Raw genomic sequence first — 17650 nt, 5'->3', positions numbered from 1 at the left:
ACGCATATTGACTATTTATCCCGATAAACTATAACTTGGTTCTTAGAAGCTTCTAGTGAGTGAATGGCTTAGACAATAGAATGGATTGCCTTTGCTAACTAGGGGCAGGTAAATAGAATACTTTTGCTCGTAATTAACTGTCACAGAGTCCATTTTCTCATTTTTATCTTTGTAGACTCGTTTTAATCATGTAATGTCCGTTCCCTTCCTATGTTCTTTAGAGTAAAATAATTATCCTCATTGCGATATTGAACTACTCTGGAAATAAGATGACTCTATTGCTCCAAGGTGTCCCTTGCGCTGCCTCTGGGGCCTCTTAAGGGAGAGTGATGTGGCCTTAAGTTAGTTGAATGGGTGACCAGGGGACGAAATTCGGTCTCTCTGATCTGAGAATCAGAGACTTCATTAATGTATGGAACTACTTTGAAATTCCGAGGAAGATTGAGCCAGGCATAATGAGTAGAAAAATCCAGCCCTGCCCCAGCATGGATCAGATTAAAAAGAGGTGAGGAAAGCAGGTAACTAGGCCTAAATGATCAAAGTTATATAGTTAATAGTTATTAAATGTAAAAATATTCTTACAAATTAAACTGTGAATAATACCATAAATGAATACTGTTGACTAAGATGATATTGGGGAAAAGATTAAAAAGAATAAGAAGCCAGTAAGGGCCTAAAAACCAACAGCTACGAGGATAAAAATAGAAACAGGTTGGCATTCCTAAGACCTCAGTTAAATTTCTGGCTTCGTTTACTGGCCGTGTGACCTTGGGCAGCTCACTTAACCTCTTTTACCCTCTGTTTCCTTGTCTGTAAACTAGGAACATTAACACCTACTGACTTCAAAGGGTTCTTGTGAAGACAAGTGAAAAAAAACATTGCAGAGGGGCGGCCGGTTAGCTCAGTTGGTTAGAGCGCAGTGCTCGTAACAACAGGGTTGCAGGTTCGATCCCCACATGGGCCACTGTGAGCTGCGCCCTCCACAACTGGATTGAAACAACTACTTGACTTGAAACTGATGGGTCCTGGAAAAATACACTTAAATAAATAAAAAAGTTTTAAAAAAAGCCATTCTAGAATATAAATACTCGATAAGCTAGACTATCCTTCTGACTAAGGCTTCTGGGCTTTAAAGTCCTCCAAAAGCTTAGCTTCTCAAAAAGGGATCCAACACAAGAAAAACAATTGGCAATGTTAAAATAAATCAAGCTTTCTTTTATTTTAGAAACTCTTGTGTCATCCGCAATAAAATTATTTCTTGGAAGTAGCTTGGATTTGCTGCAATTTAAGACTGCCTAACATATTTATGAGAAAGAAGGTAGCTTACTGAATACATGACATGGGTTGTGTCCATTGTTCATCACAGTTTATAAATAATCAAAGCATTTACTAACGCTAGAAACATTGTTAATTTTACCTAATTGCTCTGTGAGTAATGGGGATTATAACAAACATTTCCAAATAATTCTTCAGGCTTTTCATTGCTAAGCCAAATATATAAAATTTGGTCAACTCAAAGCATAAGTGTTAATTTTTCATAAAATAAGTCAAACTTTTTTTTCTTTGTTTTTGTTTATTTTTATTAATTTGCATCGAATAGAAGCCGGTACGTAGCACAGTGCCAGCTGGCACCGAGCAGGGTGTAAGAAATATTTGTTGTATTAACATTTAATACAGATGGAAGTCATGAAAGAACATTGTCTGTGAGGGGTGAAATGCGGTTTGAGCTCCTAAATCTGCAACTCTTGTGTAGATCTTTCTCATAATCTTCAGACCTGCGTTTATAATTTGCCTCCTCAAATTTCCTATAGGCAGCTGAGACTCAGTATACCGCAAACTGATCGCATCTCTCCTGCCAACCTCCTCTTCCTGTGTTCCTCAGCTCAGTGATTCCGGGCGCTCGGCTCCCCCTTCTCACTCATGCCCCACCTCTGATCAGTCACAAAATCCACTTCTTTCCATCCCTACTGCTGTCCCTCACTGCCACGCCCCTAATCCAAGCTAATATCATGTTTCCTTGACAACTGCAGCTGTCTCCCTGTCTCCCCACTTTCCCTTCTCAAATGCCTCTTGTTGTCTTGCCTTTTGGGCTGTACACATACTGTTCTTTCTCTGGAGTACTATTCCCTTCTGGAATACTCTCCCTTGGCTAGCTCCTACTCGTCCACCAGATTTCCCATCTCTAGGCTGTCTCCTTTAGGTAAGCTTTTCCTTCCTGCCTCTCCTCCCCTGCCTCCAGTTTGGTTAGATGTTCAAGCTGTGTGATAACACATCCCCCATCATTTCTTCGCAGCTTTAGTGTAATTTCCTGCTTTGTGTTGTTCTTGCTAGACTGTAAGCTCTGTAAGGGCAGGGACTGTGTGCAATTCATGTCTGTATTCCTAGTACCAAACATGGAGCTTAGCATGCAGTATAGGCACTCAATACTTTTAGGTCCATATTTCTGTTGTTAGAAGAATGAATTCGTCTACCTTGCTTTTCAGAAAAAGATGCAATCCTCATAAGTTGTGTGTTTTTTTCATCTCAATGTATTTGCAAAGAATTAATTAGTGCCACTAATTAGGGAAGCTCCTTAAGTTACCTTCATAAATAAGTTTGGATCTCTGTATAGCAGGTGTCTTTAAAGTGGTGGACATCGGTATTTATTGAGAAATTGATTTTATACGGTAATTGCCATAAGTCTAATTTATCTTTATATGTATGATTATATAAATGTACAATTTATATATAAAATACATTTTTAAATAAATAAAAGTGAAGCATAAAATTTCGAGAACCTAGCAGCTAGCTTCTCCCTGAGAGTGCCTTGCAATGGCTCCTGCTGAGGAGGAAAAGATAGAAAGTATGTCCCTTCCATGCAGAGGAGACATCCACGCAGCCGGTGTGGGTGGCAGCCTTTTCATCATTAAGTTCCTGAGAATTAGGAACTTAAGTGACCTACTCTTTGACTGGACTCTGCCCTGGGCTTTGTAGGAACATCTGGACTTGTCGCTTAACAATATAGAGGCTCACCCTCTGTAAACACAAGAGAAGGATTAAACAGAAAGAAAAAAAGAAAGATTAAACAGGAAGAACAGAAAGATTAAAGCTTGGAATTTTAATGAAGTTGTTTTTCGTTTTGTTTTAGCATTTTAACATGCTTCAGAAATGTTTTATATAGTGGTTAGAAACACGCATTCTGACAGTGGAAGATTGGGATGTAAATACTACCTCTGATTCTTGGACAAGATACTAACCTTACTTATCTATAAAATGGGAATAGAAGTAGGGCTTATCTCATAGAGTTAATTTGAGGATTGAAAAAAAGAAAATGCATATGTAGGGCTTAGAACAGTGCCCGGCATGCAGGAAGTGCCAAATAAATGCTATAATTATTAGTTAAATTTAGATTTTTTTTCAAAACTCTTTTGACCCAGTTAATCAGTGAGCAACAATCTGACTCAACGTTTATGTGTCAGAATGAACACTAAATCTGCAAATAAATTATGAGTACTAACACCTACCTTCATGCTTACTCGGCAGTCAAGCAAATGTTGATGAATGAAAGGATGGGTGAATACGTAGGAAAATCATAGTAAGAAGTTGAAACCAGACAGCTAAGCTTAACCATTCAACTATTTTGCATAGTGTGATTTAAAAATCTATATAATCTATATAAATATAAAAATCTAAAAATACTAATATAAACACATTGGAATATTACTACTCTATTTAATAAAGATGCATGTATTTTTATTAAAAGTGTTGGTTTTAATTCTGGTTTGAAATTCTTCTTTCATATTTCTCTCCCAGGGAAGAAGACTTGGAGACAAAATCAGAGCAACTTAAAAGTAAATATCATTAATTAATTCAAGGTTGGCTTTATTGCTGTAGTTGCAGAATCAGTATGGGGCCTTAAACCATATTTTAATTCACTCAGCCATTATTGTGCGTTTGAAAGCCTATTTAATTTAAAAGAAAAAGCTGCTGCCACATTGTGTCTAATTGCAGTACTGGCATCTACCCAGATGTGTGAGCAGTGTCTCAAGTCGGCTCAAGTTCAGAAAAATTTCTGTAGAATATCTCATATAAGTTCCAGCTTCTTTGTCCCCACCCTACCTCAGAAAACCTACATAAGTGTTACACCTTTTTATAAAAGGACATTTCTTATGTAAGTGATTCCAGTCCTGCAAGTATGAAGCATGGACAAAGGACAGGTTCTAATGGACCAGACTCTGGGCTCAAAAAGGCACCTATTTGTATCTTGATAGATACACGATTCATTCTCAGTTATCCATGATATTCTGGTATCTGCAGAGAGTAACCTCATCATAACTGCAACACCCTGTTTTCTTTGTTCCTTTTTTTCCCCAGTAATTTTTTAATTTTTCAATTACAGTTGATATACAATATTATATTAGTTTCAGGTATATAACATAGTGATTAGACATGTATGTGACTTACGAAGTGATCAGTGATCACCCCAACATGTCTAGTTCCCATCTAACACCACACATAGTTATTACAATATTATTGACTATATTCCCTATGCTGTGCTTTACATCCCTGTGACTCTTTTGTAACTACCAATTTGGACTTCTTAATCCTTTCCCCTCTTTACCCATCCTCCCAACCCCTCCCCCGGCCCCCCAATCTGGCGACCATCAAAATGTTCTCTATCTATGAGCTTGTTTCTGTTTTGTTTCTTCTTTTATTCTGTTCTGTAGATTCCACATGTGAGTGGAATCATATGGCATTTGTCTTTCTCTGCGTTACTGCACTCAGCTCAGTACCTTCCAGGTCCATCCATATTGTTGCAGATGGCAAGATTTCATTCTTTTTATGACTGAGTAATATTCCAGTGTGTGTGTGTGTGTGTGTGTGTGTGTATCACTTATTCTTTATCCATTCATCCATTCAGGGACACCCAGGCTGCCTCCACATCTTGGCCATTGTAAACAATGCTGCAATGAACATGGATATATGGATGCACATGTCCCCCAAAGTAGTTTTTTCAGTTTCTTTGAATAAATACCCAGAAGTGGGATTTCTGGGTCATTCTTTGTCTCTTGTTATAGACTGTTTTAAAGTTTGTTTTGTCTGGTATAAGTATTGCTACCCCAGCTTTTTTGTTTGTTTGTTTGTTTGTTTCCACTTTCATGAGATATCTTTTTCCCATTCCTTTACTTTTAGTCTGTGTGTGTGTGTTTTGATCTGGAGTGAGTCTCTTGTAGGCAGCATATAAGGGTCTTGTTTTCTTATCCATTCAGCCACCCTATGTCTTTTGATTGGAGCATTTAATCCATCTACATGCTCTCTGTGTGTTCTTGATGGTAAATAAGGACAAGAACATACTTCCAAGAGGCAGTTTGTCATAATGATACAGATTGTAGAGTTAGACTAGACTGCCTGGCTTTCAATCCCAGTTCCATCATTTGGTGGCTGTATAATCTTGGGTAAGTTCTCTGGAACTCAGTTTCCTTATCTATAAAATGGGGATAATAATAGAACACCCTCATCATGAAGTTAGTGTAAGGATAAATTAATCTAATATTTGTGAAGAACTTTGAATAATGTGTGGCAGATGGTAGTATTCTAAATGTTTCATACAGTTGTTAACAGGCTAGTACTGAATGGCCTGTACTGACATGGCTTGCCCGGTTATCATGTTGTACAGCCACAACTGGTTTCTGGAAGGAAACAGGCTGAATGCCGAATTTCATAGTCTTACATGTCTTTCAGTTCTAGTTTCAACTCGTGACTACCTTAACATTTCACTGTGTATATTTATTCATTTGCGTATCTCCAGGAAAAAAACAATAGGCAGTTGTGACTGTACATTTTCTTGGTGAAATCTATAGCTAATGAACCCAGTTCCAAAATGCACATATTCTTCCAATGGAAGTTAATTTGCCTGGTCCTTAGGTATTTAAAAGCATAAATTTATGTTTCAAAACTTTCCAAATTTGTATTTTAGAAATCCCTTAGGAGTAAATGGTGCATACCTATCTGTCTTAATTTCAGTATTAAAATGAGGATAACAGTTGGTACATTGAGCAGACATAAATCAAACACTCTCAAAGAGGGAGCATGATAATGGTGGCGGACCATACGCTTGACCCTGTTTCATCACTAGATATGCAACTTGGGCCCTGTTGCTAAACCTCTCTGACCCTCAGTGTTCCCATCTGTAAAATGGGGATAAGTATGCCATAGCTTGCAGAATTGCTGTGTAGATTTGATATAATGTGTGTTAAGCAGCTAGGACTGTGCCTGCACAATATATAGAAGATAGTCAATAAATGTTTGTTCCTTTTCAAGTGTATTTGTAATAACTAGGTCATATTCTGTGGAAATGCTTTTTAGCTGATAGATTCCGTATTTCATTTTGGGTGCCGTGCTTCATTTTGTTACAAAGTAATGCTATATGTCCTTGGAGTTCAGGCTTTTTGCTCAGCTCAGCTGTCCAGTACAGCCAGATCCCTGGAATGCACTTCCGATGCTTCTAAAGCGCAAATAACCTCATTGTGTGATAAATCTCATGCAGTTGACTCGGTAAGGCAGTCCAAGTCCCATAGAGTCTGTAAAATAAGTCAGCAGTTTAGGATCAGGAGGTCACTCGTCACTCGTAGCAACAACTGACTGACAGGTGGCAGAGAGCAGAGACAGATGAACAGGTTACAGCCATTTCAAGAAACAGTAGACAGTTCTGCACATTTTATTAGCCCTGGAGTTTATCTTTAGGTTTTTATCGTATCATTCATGTTCACGTTCGATGCCACTGAGTCATTAGGGAAAGGGTCAGTGATATTCTGTATCCTTGGTTAAAGAATTCAATGATTCATGTAATATTTCCCAGAAAGGTTTCTATCAAAACTCATTAAGGTTAAAAAGCCATTATGGTCCTTCATTTATAAATTTTAGTTATGTGGACGATCAACTTTTTATGAATTAACATCATTTCCCCCAAGTGCCCAATAAATGAAACATTACTATGTAAAATAAATTCTAACTGTATGTTAAGTCTGTTCTCTTAGGCAACTCAAATCATTTTTTACTAGTACATACCACAGTTATTTCTGAAAAAATAATCATCATAGTGTTAGTTTTCAATTTATCTGAACAGTTAGGACCTAGAGAAAACTTAATTTGAGCGAAATTTCCTTGAAGAAGATCTGTACCTACACATATGCTCATTTAACTTATATTTTCATCATTTCAGATTGAAGTGGTGCATGATTGTCGGGAGAAGAACAGCTCTGGTCAATCCTCCAGTTTGAACAATGACAATAGCTTGGATGTTTTAAAGAAGTATCTTTTATTTATTAACAGACACTCATATACACATCTACCAGTAGGAGTCACTGATTCAGTGTTCAGGATCGACACGTTTGGCATTTTGAGTTCACACAATGGGGTTCTACTGAGTGTGATGAAAACAGCACTAGAAGAGGTGTCAGAAATGGGGTTTAGGCCTGCCCAACCTGTGCTCTGTTTATGTGATGTGAAGTTAACTAGACCTCTGCAGAATCTTAGTCTCCTCTTTCGTAAAAGACGGCAGAGTGAATAGGACAGGGTTCCCGAAGCTAGAAAGGATTATGTAGACATACATTATTATTTCTAGATATTAATAATCATTGTTTTCTTCACTTTTATAATATTATGTTAATATTCCAAACATAAGAATACTCACCTTTTAAATTTTATATCACAGAGGTGTAAGTAGCCAGTATTTTAGAGCAAGGTGTATGTAGACATATATACTGGGGGTGCCAAAAAATGTATACAAGTGGACACTTTGGTCAGCGTTGCTCAGGCAGTAGTTCACCATAATCAGAAGTGTCTGGACGCTGATGGTAACACTTTGAGCACCTCTTGTCATTGCAGAAGTCAAACGTGACTTGTATTCATTTTTTGTTACCAGTATATATTGAGTATTACATTTGTAATACAGTTTTCCCTTCTTAGAATGTATATACATTTTTGGCACCTTCTGTATGTAATATATATATATATATATATATATATATATATATATATATATATATATATGTGTATATATGTATATATATGTGTATATATGTGTATATATATATATATATATATATATATATATATATTCAAAGATTGTTAAATGTTAATGCTTTAAAGGTTAAAAATAAAAGTGGGGCCAAAGGTAGAAGTTTAATTAAAAGGTTACTTATACTGGAGAGTTAGGAAATGAATTTTAAATTTGATGTCAGTTGGAAATCACATCAGAAGGAAAATGTATTTTATTTTAAAGAGACAGTAAGCAAAATTACTACAGAAGCTTAAGTATGATGTGTACTTGGGAACACCAGCTTAATAAATCCGCTTCATGTCTTGGAAAATTTCAGAACATTACTGGAAAAAGGGAAAAAAATGTGCCTAAAATGCGGATATTTCTTTTTGAGAGAGAGGTAGAAGGAGGGAATTATAGCTCAGAAACCGTGCTGTCCCCCAAAATTATTTCCCATATTTTTAGGAATAGAGTTTGTGAGTTTTTAGTAAATTGATTCTTAAGCTTAGTGAGTTAGAGGTAAAGAATTTTTTCATTTAAAAATGACACTTGAGCCCTGCTCCCCTTTCTTTTAAATGTATTTTAGAGTTTTATGGATGGTACTTTTTTCTATTTTGATGATAAAACCAAAACCATTGGTAGTTCCTGTGCATTAACAATTTTTACTTTAGAGAGTTTATACTGGTGATAATTGAAACATTGCAATACAATTCTAAAGCAATAAAATACTGATAAATATGGTCTTTTCATTTTAGCCATGTCCTAAATGAGCTGATACAGACTGAGAAGGTGTATGTTCGTGAGCTGTTCACTGTTTTGTTGGTAAGGGACTCAAATTGTATTTTGCCATCTTTTCCCGAATGCTCCTCTGCTATGTTTGTTAGGAAGTGTTTAGGGCAGTCTGCTCTTTCTCTCTCCTTCCTGGATTGTCACATGGCAGCAGTGGGTATTTCTCCAATAGTCAGAGGTTGCATGTCTGTCAGATGTGTGTGTTCAGGTTCTCCCTCCGGAATGAGAATTAATGGATTCATAATTTATTACAGAAAATAAGCTGTTTTCTTAGGGATACAACAGATTGTTCTAACTATTCCCAGGGTACTGTTTAGAGGCTGTGATGTACAGAACTGAAAAGGGGAGAAAAACGATCATTTCATACAAATGTTGTAATATGAATTTGGTCTGAAAAAACCTAAACACTTATTGCTAGCTTAAGTAGAAGTTAATGACTTGTAATACAATTTTTTGTACTTAGTTTGTTTTGTTTCCTACATTATAAGTTACCTGAAGGCCAAAGAGCTGTCACTTTGTTCTACCCATTGAGTGGAAAGCTTTCACTTCCTTGGCCTACTTTCTGAAAAGAAATAATAATGATAATGGATAATTTGGTGAACTAGGTTTGAATGTTAAAATTACAGACAGCTTCACCCACTAACCCCCTATACATTTTGCTGTACCTACACCTTTGGTAGCCCAATCAAATGTTAATATGGATATTTTTTAAATGAATAAATGCATTTATTTTGGGTAGGGCTATAGAGCGGAGATGGATAATCCAGAAATGTTTGATCTTATGCCACCTCTCCTGAGAAATAAAAAGGATGTACTCTTTGGAAATATGGCAGAAATATATGAATTCCATAACAAGTATGTAATTGTTAAATTGAATTTTTTTCATCATATTGTGTAAAGGGTTATTGACCAATTTATTATGTTTCACATAAAAATATGTAATGTTTTTTTCTCTGAAATTTTCATAGCCTTTTCATGAACAGTCTGGAAAACTGCATTGACTCTCCAGAAAGAGTGGGACCTTGTTTCCTGGAAAGGGTTAGTTCAATTATTATTTTAAAATATGTAAATATGGACCACCAAAATAGCCACTCATTGTATAAGGACAGATTTAGAGACAAGGTAGGTATTGTTTTTTATGTCTTTATGTTCTTGGAGGAGACACATCACTTCAAGTATTTAATGCTAAACCAGGTTTTGTTACAGAAACTGGTGTGAGCGTGCAAACGGCCATTGTATTCTGTGCTATCAAATGCATCAATGGCTCAGCTTGCAACCACTGACCCCTGGGTGATCCCAGGAGTCCAAGGACCATCCTTGCTATGAAGCTGTGAGAGTTGGGATCATCTTAGCACAACCATTCTTGGCTTGGTTAATTGTTAGCCTAGGTGATTCCTGGTATTCCCCTTTAATACATGTAAAATCTTAGAATCAAATGTAGTCTGGCTTTCAGACCCAAGGCATCTATCACAAGAATGCTGCAAAACGGAGAGCTGTCGGTTTTTCTTATTCTCCGAGATCATTCTGGGAGGCTTGTTTCTCCATGTCCCAAGAGTGTACTTAGTACAGTTGATTTTCCAGGCTTTGTAATCATACTCTCCTCCATTACAGTTTCCTTTCAGAACATTCTCTGCTTATCTAGTTCCTCCTGTTCCTGAAATATCAGTTCTGCCTTGATTTGAGAGTCAGTTTGCTAGAGGTGTTTATTGAAAGCTTCCTAATAGATACCTTATCTCAGCAAGTATTCATGGAGGGAGAAACTAAGGTTAAGAAAGAATTGTGTGTTATTACCTTTCTCAACATACCCTAACTTGAAACACATTTAAACTATGACCAAATTCTTCCCTAACCAATAGCAATCTCTCTTTCCTTTGGACTCTCGTAGGACTTAATGACTGATACTCATTGGGGATTTTACATTTTCTATGCATCTTTACATATATTCATAAATTCTTTCTCCAACTCAATGGAAAACTGTGAGGCAGGGTCCATATCCTATATATCTTTGTACCTCTCATAAGATTAGCAACCAGTTCCTGGCAACCAGTAGTGGTTTAATAAATGCCTTTTGATATGCTCATTCATTCGACGCCATCTACTGAGAACCTACTATGTACCAAGCACTGTGCTAGGCAATGTGAATACTAAGCCCAAGACTATTCATGGAGAAAAACAGGGAATCCTATGTGTACAGTGTGAGTTGTGCTATGTTAGAGATATACAAAGGGTCCTGTAGGATCCAAGAGGTGCATCTTACATAGACTAGAGGTATAAATGATGGCTTTCTAGAAGACATGACTAATGAGATGAATGTAAAAGAGTGAACACGAGGCAGTCCATTCGCTAAGCATCAAATAAATATTCCCCCGGGGAGAGAAGAGCATGAGCAGATGTCTAGTGGGGTATGGTACGATGGTGATGTCCCAGTGATCAACCAAGGACCTTGGTTGGAAGTTAGCTACGAGGTCACTCACCAGGAAACCAAGTGACTAACAGCATAGAAACAGCAGAATTCTTGGTACCCTGTTAACTCATAGTTATGAAAAAAATGAGTCTGCTTTGATAGTACATTCAGAAAAGGCTTTTTTCTCCCTCAACTCTTGAACTTGGTAAGTGGAAGTTATGCAGTTACTTGGGTAATTATGTGTTCCTCTACCGGGACTAATGAGCATGCTGTACTTGGACTACAGAGAGGGCTCCTGACCAGCTGTCAGTGTGGCAGCCCGTTTAGGCCCCATTCCCTGTAATGCTTAGCCTTTCTTGATCAGAAAAGCACATGTTCACAAATTGGTAATACATTTGAATTTGCTTTTTATCACAGAAAGATGATTTTCAGATATACGCAAAATATTGTCTGAATAAGCCCAGATCAGAGGCAATTTGGAGGAAGTATTCAGAGTGCGCCTTTTTCCAGGTATAGTAATTATTCAGGTTTTGGATCTACTCTTTCTGGAAGATACTGGGATACTTTTTATTTATAAATTCATTTTCTACTTTAAGTAAAGTATATATATATATATATATATATATATATATATATATATATGTATATGTATATATATTAAAGAGCAATTATATATAGAGAGAGAGCAAATATATATATATGAGCAATTCAACTCTCCCCAGAACACATGCACACACATGCACACACGCTGCTTGGAGAGACAACCACATTCAGCTCTTTTAATGTTGGTGAATATCATTTTGGAGATTCTGTTCACCTGTCTCTTGCATAGGCTCTCTGGTTTCCTAGGTGTCATATATTTCTCTTTCTTGTTTTACTCACTTGATTGGTGGAACACATCCTCCAGTAATTTTACTGAGAAAGTGCATGGTAGGTAAAAGTTTTTGAGAGCTTGCATATCTGCTAATGTCTTTATTCTACCATAACACTTGATTGCTAGCTTGGCTGGGTATAGAATTCTATGTAGAAATAATTTCCCTCAGCATTTTGAAGGCATTTGCCCCATTGTCTTCTTCTTCTTTTTTTTTTTTTTTTTTTTTGTGTGTGAATTTTTATAAGAGTTTATTTGAGCCAAACTGACAACATATGCCAGGGAGCAAGATCTCAAATGCTCCCTGCCCCATTGTCTTCTATCTTCCAGTGTAGCTGTTGCAAAAGTTGATGTTAATTTGGTTTTTGTTCCTTTGCATGTGACCTAATTTGTCCTCTCTCTAAAAGCTTACAGGAACTTCTTTTATTCTCAGGGGTCTGAAATTTCACAATGCTGTGCCGTGATTTTGGCACTATTTTCATCCATTATGCTAGTCTTGTGGTGATCCTTTGAATTTGGAACCTCATGTCCAAATTCACTTGGATTTTTTTTCTTTGATTCGCTCCACACGACTTTCTCGGTTCTCTCTTTCTGGAATTCCTATTTTACATCTGTTGTTGGATATCCTGGACCAGTCCTCTAATTATCTTATCTTTCCTTTCTATTTTCTGACTGTCTTCTTGCTCTATTTTCTGGAATTTATCTTCCAGTCCTTCTATTGAGTTCCTGCCGTTATGTTTTTAATTTTGAAGAGCCTCTACCCTTTGTTGTTCTCTCAGTATTCTTTTCAATAGAACCCGGTTTTTGTTTCATGTGTTTGTTTTACTTATCCATATGAGGATAATAATTATAAGTTTTCCTTTTTAAAATAGTTTTATCCTCCCTCCATAGTTTCTATTATCTTTCAGATTGCTTTTCCTTTTCTTCATTTTGTTCCTGTTACTCATATTAGATATTTTCTTCAAAGTCTAATGATACATATTTGTCTACTTACATTAGGAATAAGCACTAAAAAGCTCATTGGAAGTTGCCTGGGCATATGTGGGTTTATTGACCATGTTCCTTATTATTGGGTGATTTGTCTCAATCTGTTTCCTTGGGGGGATCCCCAATACCTGTATCTTTAGATCCTTTCTTTCAGACTGCTCAGTCTGCTACCTGGTGAATAAGGAACTGGCTGCCAGTGTTCTTGTAGCCAGGTGAGGAGAAAAGGCTGAGAGTCTCTCATTTGGTACATACATATTCAAGTAATCTCTGCTTTTAATATGGTACTCTGCCCTCATCTGGACCTAGTATTCCCTAGTCCAAAGGCCTTCCGTTTTAGTCTTTTCAGGTAAACATCCGTTCTGCTATGCGGAGGGAGAGGCAGCCTCCCACTTGTGCCCAGTGGCATGGCTTGCTGCTGCTGCTGCTGCTGCTGCTGCTGCTGCTGCTGCTGCTGCTGCTTTTAGGTTTTTATGCTCACTTAATTTGGGGGAGGCTAATAGCTTTTCTGACATGTAGTTAAAATACCATAAAACTGATCCATTTAAAATGTACAGTTCAATAGTTTTACTGTATTCACAATGTTGTGCAACCATCACCACAATCATTTTAAGAATATTTTCATCAGTCAAAAAAAAAAAACACCATGCCTTTTAGTAGTTGCCTCCCATTTCCTCCCTCCCCTACCCCCCAACCCTCTGCACTGACTAATCTGCTTTCTATAGATTTGCCTATTCTGAACATTTAATATAAATGAAATCAAGAAACATGTGGCCTTTTGTGTTTGGCTTTATTCACTCAGCATAATGTTTTTGAGGTTCACCCACATTGTAGCATGTGTCAATATTTCATTCCATTTTATGGCCAAATAACATTCCATTGTATGAATGTTCCCCTTTTTATTTACTCACTCAATCATTTGATGGATATTTGGGTTGTTTCCACCAGTTGTGTACAAGTTTTTGTGTGGACATGTATTTTCATCTCTCTTGGCTATATACCCGGGTGTGAAATTGCTGGGTCGTACGCTAACTCTAACTTTTTAAAGAACTATTGTTTGCCAAAGTTGCTGCACCATTTTACGTTCCTCCCAGCACCATATGAGGGTACTGATTTCTCTACAACCTCAGCAACACTTGTTAGTATCTAATTACTTCTTAACAGTCTTTCAACAACCATCTTTTTTCAAACCCCGCCTTCATCTCTCACTTTCAGAGGTCCTTGATGTCTATAATTCATTTTAGAGGGGAAAAGGTGTTCTATAACATAAATTGAGGTGTTCCCTGGCTTTTCCCTCTGCCAACTTGAAATTTACTTTTCTGGAGTGCGCTCGGTTTGGTTTCCAGTTTCCAAATTTTGTCAACGATTTTTCCTCTCCCATCTTTGTAACGTTGGGTTTTGCCTTGTAAAAATAACTTTTCCATCAGTTTAGTTGGGTTTCATGAGTGAGGAGAGCTAAATGCATGTATTGGTCCACTATCTTTAACTATAAGTTGAAAATTGTTTGAATTAGATTGTATATTGGATTTTATCCGTATTCAGAAGGGGGTCCTGGATCTTACATAGGTATATCTCCTCCCACTCCCTTTGTGTTCTGCACTTCCTATACGCACATTTCATCCTATCCAGCCCCCGTCTTGCCCTACAATGTTCCCAGGACCCAAAGTCATAACCCTTATATTTATAGTGGCACTGAACCAATAATCAAATGAAATATAGCACCAGGTGATGATGGTTGTATTTTTCTAGTGATATTACAAACAAAACAAAACAACAAAAAAACCTCTTCTCATGCCCAGTCTGATTTATATTCAGTATAACCTATTTCTTTTCTGGTCCTTGGCCTGTGGAGCTGAGTCTTTTGTTAATTTTCTTGGATATATTGAAGAACTTTTTAGTTATGTTCATCTATTGCTTCATTCATTCTTTCATTGCTTTCTAGTCATTCATTGCTTTCTCACCTTGTAAGCATTCCAGAACAACACAAATTTATATGTTAAAACTTTCAGTCTTTGAAATTTTGGAATTTTCTACCTTTCAAATCCTTGAAATGTTTACTGTAGTTTTTCAGATATACTACCTCTAATGGCCATACCATATGTAACAGCGATTTTTCTGGTAGATTTTCCTTGAAATGTTAAGAAACCTGCATGCATTGGGTTGAAATCAATGAACACTTGCCATTTTTACAGGTATATGTCTTAATTTAAATTTATTGGTAATTATATTTGAATGACAGGAATGTCAAAGAAAATTAAAACACAGACTTGGTCTGGATTCCTATTTACTCAAACCAGTGCAACGAATTACCAAATATCAGTTACTGTTGAAGGTAAGTATATTGAGCATTTGTTTCTTTCTTTACTTATTTCTCGGGGTCAGATGTGCCAAAACCATTGAAAAGGAAGTAGCTGAATAGAAAGCACTAGAAATAGGTGGACTCCGTGACTGGAAAGGCTGAAGTTGGCAGTAGAATCAATGCAGTATGCTCCTTCGGTTCACTGCAGCTATGCGAGGGCTGGAGGCATAAATGTAAAGCTGCGATTATCTGGCATGTTGTTAGCTATTTAATTACCCGTGCAAGTTATGTTGACATATGTATAGCGTTTACTGCAGAACTTTTACTGTTGTTAAAAAGAGGTAAACAAATATTTCATACGGTTTTGCGACTGTTATTTCATACGTCCTTCTCAATGGAAAGTGAAGATGACACATCCCTCATGTAATGTGAAAATGCTGTGTTAAGTGTAAGTACAACATAGCTTGTTTTAAAATGTATTTTCACAGTGTTCTATGGCATATGCATAATGAATAAAACAAATTGTTGTATGTAGAGGACCAAAAGGTGTGTCATTGCTTTAAAAACTAATCTCTAGTGTGTCCTAATAGCTGTTGTTCTTCAGCTCCAAAAGCATTGAATGCCATTTGCTTTATACAATTTAGTCAACATGCCATTTCTTCTCCAATTTTGACATTGTTATTAAATATAGTATTAATGTGACAGATAGCATATGAAAGAAACCACTCAAAAAAGTGACGTTATCTTTGGAGTCCTCCTTGAAAGCATGTTGACCAAAATCTTATTCATTTTCTCAAGCTATTAATATCTGCCTAATATTAATTCTCAACTTCTAATTATAGGAGCTATTAAAATGTAGCAAAGGCTGTGAAGGATCTGAACAATTAAAGGAGGCACTTGACACAGTGCTGGATTTACTGAAGTCCGTTAATGACTCTATGCATCAGATTGCAATAAATGGGTATATTGTAAGTAGATTTTAATGATTGTTGCAGTTTTAGGGGGTAAGCATGTTCACGTCCCTTTCTTCCTCTCCTGGAACCAATTGAGAAATAAGAAGAGGTAGACAAACAGAGACCCAAATGTCTGCATTTTTACTGATAAGTGGAGAATTGCTAAGTGGAGATTTGGCTTCCGATCACTAGCCAAATGGATTTGTGATATTCCCCTTGTCCCCAACAGCTTATCCCCAAGTCCAGACCTTGGGACATCCTGCTTGAGGGAATGTTTGGGTCTTCTAAGGAGACACTTTATCCCAGAAATGCTCCTTGCCCCTAGTCCAGGATAGATATGAAAGAAAAAGATCAAATCTTTAGAGTTAGCTCCACCCAGTGGGGAAATTGGGACTGATCGATGTCACTCACCAATCAGGATTGAGGAAGAGATGGGCAGAGTTATCCTCTCTAAACTACCTGCACACGGACACAGAAAGCCAGGGCAAAGGAAGTTTTTAACTATGTGACATATGGCATGTTTTAATGTAAAAAGTTAGAATGAAATTTTAAAAACTGTATAAATTATGCTTCAGGGTTTTAGTAGTTAAAGCGAATGTGGGGACAGAGTCCCAGAGAGCAGTTTCCGGGTTCTCAGCCTCATGTGGAAAGGTGCTGGCTCAGTTATTAGATGTCCATCAGCTGTAATCAGATGGCCATCCTCTGTGGCTGGGTGGCCGTCAGCTGTAACCAGTTAGCTATTAGCCACTAATATAACTGCCGTGGTATGCTAGGAGGTTGGTTGGTTAGCTGGCTGGTTGGCTGGCAGACAGAGAATCCGATGGCAGGTTGCGGATCGTGTGGCTCCTCCTTCCTGTGTCTCCAACCCAGCCGCCAACGAGAATATAGTGGTATGACTCCCCTACCTATGGCTCCGTGGGTGTTCCTTTTTGGCCTCACCATGTCCTGCGTTGTTATGTGGGGAGCAGGAGCAGAGACCTTGCATGACAACGAAACACTATAATGTTGACGTCGGGAATCCGAATGTAGCTCTGCCTTGTGCTAATGAGTTTCAATTTTCCATCATAGGGAAACTTAAATGAGCTGGGCAAGATGGTAACGCAGGGTGCATTCAGTGTTTGGATTGGACACAAAAAAGGTGCTACAAAAATGAAGGATTTTGCAAGATTCAAACCAATGCAGCGGCATCTTTTCTTGTATGAAAAAGCGATTGTTTTTTGTAAAAGGCGTGTTGAAAATGGAGAAGGCTGTGATAGATACCCGTCCTACAGTTTTAAGCACTGTTTAAAAGTAAGACTATTTGAATTGGCACATCACTTTGTTTAAATGA

General features: G+C 37.3%; 1 protein-coding gene across 9 annotated transcripts in view; it reads left to right on the top strand.

Moving 5' to 3' along the window:
* The window catches only part of MCF2 (MCF.2 cell line derived transforming sequence), a 106054-nt gene that overhangs the window by 66252 nt on the left and 22152 nt on the right, over positions 1-17650 (top strand). For all 9 annotated transcript variants that reach the window (XR_012493309.1, XR_012493308.1, XM_074323604.1 and 6 more), the window contains 9 exons: positions 3793-3830; positions 7202-7290; positions 8776-8842; positions 9549-9664; positions 9778-9847; positions 11631-11723; positions 15308-15400; positions 16210-16335; positions 17389-17610. Coding sequence is in view for 7 of the 9 variants with exons in the window: in XM_074323604.1 (XP_074179705.1) it covers positions 3793-3830; positions 7202-7290; positions 8776-8842; positions 9549-9664; positions 9778-9847; positions 11631-11723; positions 15308-15400; positions 16210-16335; positions 17389-17610 (914 nt within the window). In the remaining 2 variants the exon portion in view is untranslated. The remainder of the gene's footprint in view (positions 1-3792; positions 3831-7201; positions 7291-8775; positions 8843-9548; positions 9665-9777; positions 9848-11630; positions 11724-15307; positions 15401-16209; positions 16336-17388; positions 17611-17650) is intronic.

The sequence above is a fragment of the Rhinolophus sinicus genome, chromosome X, assembly GCF_036562045.2.
Source record: "Rhinolophus sinicus isolate RSC01 chromosome X, ASM3656204v1, whole genome shotgun sequence".
NCBI classification, from domain to species: Eukaryota; Metazoa; Chordata; class Mammalia; order Chiroptera; family Rhinolophidae; genus Rhinolophus; species Rhinolophus sinicus.
This window is presented reverse-complemented; position numbering and strand designations above follow the sequence as displayed.